The following is a 6,081-nucleotide window of genomic DNA, read 5'->3' as shown; positions in this document are numbered from 1 at the left end:
GACAGCCTTGCTGTGAGACAGTTTTCGACAGGCATAGACCCGATCCTCGCCGCTTTCCCGTCGATTCCGCCGCCGATTCGATTCGCGCACCGAGATTACCACGGTATTCCCCTCTTTTTGGCTGGGGGCTTTTTTTTTCGACCTTTTTTATTGTTTCTTTTTTCCGACCAGCCGCTATAACCTGCGAGTGCGAAACGACCGTGGTAGTGACAAAGAGAGAGAGCTCTATTGAAAATTCGAATAGACGTCCAGGTCTGGTCTCCATGCGATTTTGACGCCGTGACTCGGATGTTTCCCCTGAAAGGGATACTCTTTGTTCGCCGATAGTTGGACCTCTCACCGCTTACCCGATTTCGGTGGATCGCTAATTCGACACCAACCTTGTCGACGACGCCAACCGCCTGACCTCCTCGCTGTCCCGTAATCTCCTCTCGCCATGGATGTTATGGCCCATGCCCCCCTAATACGGAACAACACAACCCCAATCTTTAAGAGAGATCGAGATAAGGAGGGCATCCCTGCCGGCACCATGAGCAGTGCACCGCGCGGCAGCCAACTTTCAGGCTCGACCGCTTTCAACAGCTCCACCCAATCTCTCAACTCCCTCTCCAGCGCCCAAACAGTAGTAACACCAATGAGCAGTGCCGGCGGCCCAGTCGTCGCCACCGCGAACATTATCAACCAGAAGGCCGATGCGTCGAGGTCGCTGTATCAAATCTGCATCTCCTTGCGCCAAAGACTCAGCCAAGTCCCTGGTTTCGAAGTTTACCTCGAACAAGTCGACGCCAATGACCCGGTGGACTCGCTATGGAACCTGTTTCGGACAGGAGTGCCGTTTCTCGCCATCTTTAACGTACTGCAACCCGCCGAACCGATCGGTGTGGACGAAGGAAAGACTGCGGCTAAAAATAAGCCTAAGATTGCCGTGTTCAAATTCGTGGAGGCCTGCCTTAAGGAACTAAATATTTCCTCTGCGGATTGCTTCGTTATTAACGATGTCCTGGGCAACGATACCAGCGGCTTTGTAAAGGCATGTTCACGACCCTTAGCTCCCGAGCCCGGGAGGGCCAAAACACCCTCATCCCATAACCCCTTGACCGCCTGGTTGGCCTGTTTTCCTTCCTTCCTTTTACTCTCCTGTGTACCACTCTTTCTTTCGTTTCTTCTTTTAACTAACGTGAATATCATAGGTTACACAAGTTGTAAACTATGTCCTCGATATTGCCGAGCAACGCGGCTTATTGCTTCAGGCCCAGCCTTATCCCGATGAAAATGTTATGGACCAGACGGCTGGCTCGCAGATGAGCTATAGAGACCACATCATCAAGGAGTTAGTCGATACCGAACGGAAATACGTACAGGACCTCGAGAACCTACATGATCTAAAGAAGACCCTGGAGCAGAAGGGTGTTGTGCCTGGAGATGTCCTCCACCAAATCTTTCTCAACATCAATGCGATTCTCGATTTCCAAAGGCGATTTCTTATCCGTGTCGAGACGACCAACTCCATGCCAGCCAACAATCAGCGGTGGGGTAGCCCCTTTGTGACTTTTGAGGACGCGTTCGACATCTACACTCCGTTTATCGCGAACCAGAGAAAGGCAGCCCAGACCGCCAACTTAGTCTTTGATAAGATTCAAGCGGCAGAGCATCCGGTTGCCGTAGATTTCAATACGCTTGACGGCTTCCTGCTGAAACCGATGCAGCGACTTGTGAAGTACCCTCTTTTGTTAAAGGTACGTCACCCTGCGTTTTAGAATACCTATCCTGGAAATCCCGAGCTTCGCCTCGCTAACTTTGCTACTGCAGGACTTGTGCAAGAAGTCGGAAGATGAAGCTACGAAGCAAGACCTTACTCTTGGTAAAGAAGCGGCTGAGCGAGTCTTGACCAAGGCTAACGAGGCTGTCAATCGTGATCTCCTCGACGAAGCTATGGAAGACCTGAAGACAAGAGTTGACGATTGGCGGAGCCATCGTATCGAACAATTCGGAAACCTTCTTCTCCATGGTGTCTATACAGTTGTAACCGGTAGGACTGAGCAAGAGAAGGATGTAAGTGCACTTTCTCCCCCAGTTGGGATTGACCTCTGGTTCTAATGCTAACCCTGCTCTAGTATGAAATTTATCTCTTCCAGTACATCCTACTGTGCTGTAAGGAAGCATCGGCGTCTAAATCCAAGGATAAGAAGGACAAGACAAGGTCCACTGGTCCCAAGGTTCGCAATAAGAATGCGAAACTGCAACTGAAGGGGAGAATCTTTATGACCAATGTCACCGAGGTAGTCACCTTGGCAAAGCAAGGTACATCGCTCCCCGAGGCCCATCGTCTCTTCACGTAACTAATACATCTTAATAGGCTCCTACAGCATCCAGATCTGGTGGAAGGGTGACCCTGGCGTTGAGAACTTTACGATCAAGTTCTCCAACGAAGAAATGATGAAAAAATGGGCTGCCGGCCTCGAAGCGCAAAGGAAGGCTAATTCTCTTCCCAAGTCGACCTCTAGTCCCGACATAGCCGCCCCCGAATTTACTTGGATGAAATCGCAAGGCCTCAACACGCTGGAGAACCCGTATAAAGAACAGGATCAGGACGACGACGAAGATTATGGTGCCCCTGGCTCGGGGCCACCGTACGGTGTCACTTCCTCTACCGGTGGCACGATGCTTCCTCGAAATGCTTCGAATACAAGCCTGCGACAGCGATCCGCGACGGGTGATAGCTCACAGTCACTTGCAGGAATTGCCCGCGCGCCACCGCCGCGGTATCCTTTGCCCACCCCGCCGGCTCCTCTAAGCCTTCAAACTCAACTGTCGAGCCGCGGTGCGCCTTCGCCCGGTGAGCACCTTGGTGATTCCTACTTCTCGCCAATTGCAGACTCGCCAGTTTCTTCCAGGACCAGCACCACCAGTGGTATGATGAGCACACCCGGCTACCCCTTCCCCAAGACAACCACACCACAGCCGCCTTGGGAGGATACCACAAATCGATACACTGCACCTGCGATGCCTCGTGCACCGTCGAGGGACGGATCGTCGCCGAATGCATACGGTAGGGGCACTCGGGGACCTTCTCTTCCAGGCATGCCACCTAGCGCAGCGCAGCAACAACGTAGCCGGTCGTACAGTACACCCGATATTAATGGCCAACAAACCATGAGGCGCAACACAGCCGGCGTTGGCCCCTCATCCGGCATACCTGCGGTGCCTGGCATCCCCGCCCATCTTCATCACGACACCTCTATCCCTAGATCCCAGAGTGGATCTCCTCGAATGGATCTCCCCGTTAGGGCGAATACCCAAAGCCCAGGCGTTCAGCGCGAGCGTATGCATCAGCCATCTGGGAGCATTGGTGGTACGATGACCCATTTCCCAGCCCACCCAGTTTATCCTCGCCAGACAACCCCTGGGCCCGCTCCTGGCCAAATGCCCATGGCAATGGACCCCTCAGGCCGAACAGTCTCTCCTCCTCCGCACATGATGAACAACGCGTTTGGCATCAACGAGATGCCCTTGCCCACCCAGTTGAAGGTCAAGGTCAACTGCGAGGGCGGGACATATTTTACTCTTGTGGTGGCCTTCAATATCACCTACCAAACTCTTATCGACCGCATCGACGCCAAACTTGCGAGGTTCACGAGCAGCAGCATTGGTAAGGGCTTGCTGAAGCTCAGGTACCGAGACGAGGACGGCGATTATGTTAGCATTGAGAGCGACGACGACATCCAGATCGCCTTCCTCGAGTGGCGTGAGGGAATGCGTAACATGTACGCCACAGGCGTTGGAGAAATCGAGCTCTTTTGCGTTGGCGATACGCCCGCGTGAATCATCTCCACCAACGGCAATGCGTGGTGACACCACGCAATGAGTGCACTACCCTTATCATATATTCAGAGAGCATCATCATTCGAATACCATAGGAGCATTGGTTGCGTGCATGTTTTTGGCGTCTCGGCGGGAGTATTCCTCGGATCTCCATTCATTCCCTTCTTCTCTTTTCTCTTCTTCTCCTCCTCTTTTTGTCAAGGTTCATGACGCCGATCCTTGAACAGTTACAGAAGTTTAACCTGCTGCCGGCTTAGTTGCAGGTGTTTCGATATGGGCCGCTAACATATACCACGACATGTCGCACATGATACCACTTTCTTTCTTTTTTTATTTGCGAAGATTCAGCGCTTCTGCTCTCCCTCTCTCTCCCTCTCTTATCTCGAGGTGATTTGGCACAAAAATATAATGGGTGCCTCCCCCCTTTTTGCCCCGAAATAGAACTTGCGCAGCCTCTCCGGCCTCTTTGGAATTAATACCCGCTTTATCGAATTTCTTTCTTCTTCATTTATTGCATTTCCTATTACTTCCGCGCCATGTGGTAGGTGGTGGATGGCGGATACCGGATACACGGGACCTTGGGCCTTTCTCGGTCCGAGCACCTCGTCATGGACAGCCATTCGACCTGTCCGGCAAAGGGATGCATTCCCCTCCTTGTACAAGAGAGCATGGTCCTAGGATGGGAAATGGTTGCCGCCCTAGGGGAAAGCTGAGATGCGCGAAGGAGGCAGTGGGTAATGCACTTTTATAGCTTCTGGAAGATTCGGGCTTCAACATATATCCGTTTTGCCTTTATTTCTCTTGAGAATGGTGTGGGCGGGTTTCCGGATGTTCTTGGTTTTTTCGTTGACTTTATTGCAGATTTGTTCTTCTGGTCCTGTATTTCGTGGTAGATACCTAGTATAGGAATGAGAATTGTCGAGCTTGTGTTTTTCGTGTTGCCGTTACTGTCTTCTGGCATCGAGAGAGCTCAAACCCCGACCACTTCCTTGTGCGAGAGATATGGCGGTGGGCCTAAACCCCTGGGTTGCAAACTTTGTGGTTCAGTCAAGATTCCGCGAAGAGGACATCGGTAGTGATAGTGAAGAACCCATGTATTTTAACACCGTCTATGAGAAGACATAACTGATTGTACAACATATATCAGGTACAAGCCCGGCCTCAATATCCGGGGTTCGCTCATCCGCCATCATCGCATCGCCGACCGCGCTCACCCATTCGTCAGGGTAACCGTAGCCTCGTGCTCTTCAGCAGGGCCCCAATTTGCGACCAATTGTATCCAGCCCATCGTATAGCCGATGATAAATGCATCGCCACTACTCCAGTAGCTTCTGCTCCAAATTTCACTGTAGTCCCTGCGGGAGATCTCGCCAAAGTTTTTCGGGCCTCTCGTCTAGCTGCTCTTCGTGGTTCCGGTGAACCTCTTCTGGAATCGCGACAGGTGATAGTTGATGTTGCTCTTAGGGAGGGGGGGCGGCCTCTTCGCGTCCATGCACGTCCGTAGTTGTTGCTCGATGATGGCGCATCCGGCGGTGTTGTACCCAGAGGAAGCCCAGCAAGCTAGTTGATGGTCAGCTAAAACAGGTTTGTCCGTTGCCAATTGCATTTGCGAGGCCCCTTGTGTTCCCCAAATTCCGAGCCTCGAGGGGTTTTGAAATGCATGAGAGGTTCAATCAATTCACAAACCTAATAGAGATGCCATCACTCGTACGCAGGGATTCTCCTGCTTGGGATTGGGGTTCTTGACGCGGAGTCGGTTGAGCGTGGGAAGCCGGATGGGCTTTTGCCCGGCCATTTTGGGCGGCGCTTCGTTTAAGGAAAGCGCGAAAGGGTTTGGATTCGGGGCACGCGAGTGGTGATACTAGAGGGCGTCGACGGCGTAGCTCGGAGGGGAGGTCGTCATGCCCTTGTTTGGCCCGTTAAATTTTTTGAGATCGCTGCTCTATGGAGATGCACGCGATTACTGGCTTTGGGAAGTATCTATCCATGATCAGTCTATTTAGGTCACGTGCGATAAGAAGGCGGTGAGAGTTTATCTCGGTGGCTCTCGATTCAGGGACCAAGATTTGACGGGCAGAAACAACGATTGAATGACACTCGGAAGGTCAGCTCCCCAGAGCTCAGACGAGGCAAGGAGCAATCTGGTCCCTGAATAGAACGGGATCTAATAACATCTTATTAACCTCGTAGATTTAATACATAAGAAGCAGATCTAATTTTGTCGAAAAGAACTGAATGGGCGTATCATACTTTCTTGAG

General features: G+C 51.9%; 2 protein-coding genes across 2 annotated transcripts; one reads left to right on the top strand and one right to left on the bottom strand.

Moving 5' to 3' along the window:
* Positions 1 to 436: 436 nt before the first annotated feature.
* Positions 437 to 3,822, top strand: SAPIO_CDS7820 (CDC24 Calponin; the record flags this gene model as incomplete). Its single annotated transcript, XM_016789610.1, has 5 exons — positions 437 to 1,024; positions 1,191 to 1,736; positions 1,810 to 2,052; positions 2,115 to 2,301; positions 2,357 to 3,822. The coding sequence occupies 5 exons, from the start codon at positions 437 to 439 to the stop codon at positions 3,820 to 3,822; spliced, it is 3,030 nt and encodes a 1,009-aa protein (XP_016640727.1).
* Positions 3,823 to 5,215: 1,393 nt separating this feature from the next.
* SAPIO_CDS7819 (uncharacterized protein) lies at positions 5,216 to 5,617 on the bottom strand (the record flags this gene model as incomplete). The annotated part of the gene is made up of 2 exons (XM_016789609.1): positions 5,216 to 5,382; positions 5,509 to 5,617. 2 exons carry the CDS (start codon positions 5,615 to 5,617, stop codon positions 5,216 to 5,218), a joined length of 276 nt encoding a protein of 91 aa, XP_016640726.1.
* Positions 5,618 to 6,081: the final 464 nt, after the last annotated feature.

Source organism: Scedosporium apiospermum (assembly GCF_000732125.1).
Source record: "Scedosporium apiospermum strain IHEM 14462 chromosome Unknown SEQ_SAPIO_0111, whole genome shotgun sequence".
In the NCBI taxonomy this organism is placed as follows: Eukaryota; Fungi; Ascomycota; class Sordariomycetes; order Microascales; family Microascaceae; genus Scedosporium; species Scedosporium apiospermum.
Note: the sequence above shows the minus strand (reverse complement) of the source record. Positions and strands in the feature narration are given on the sequence as shown.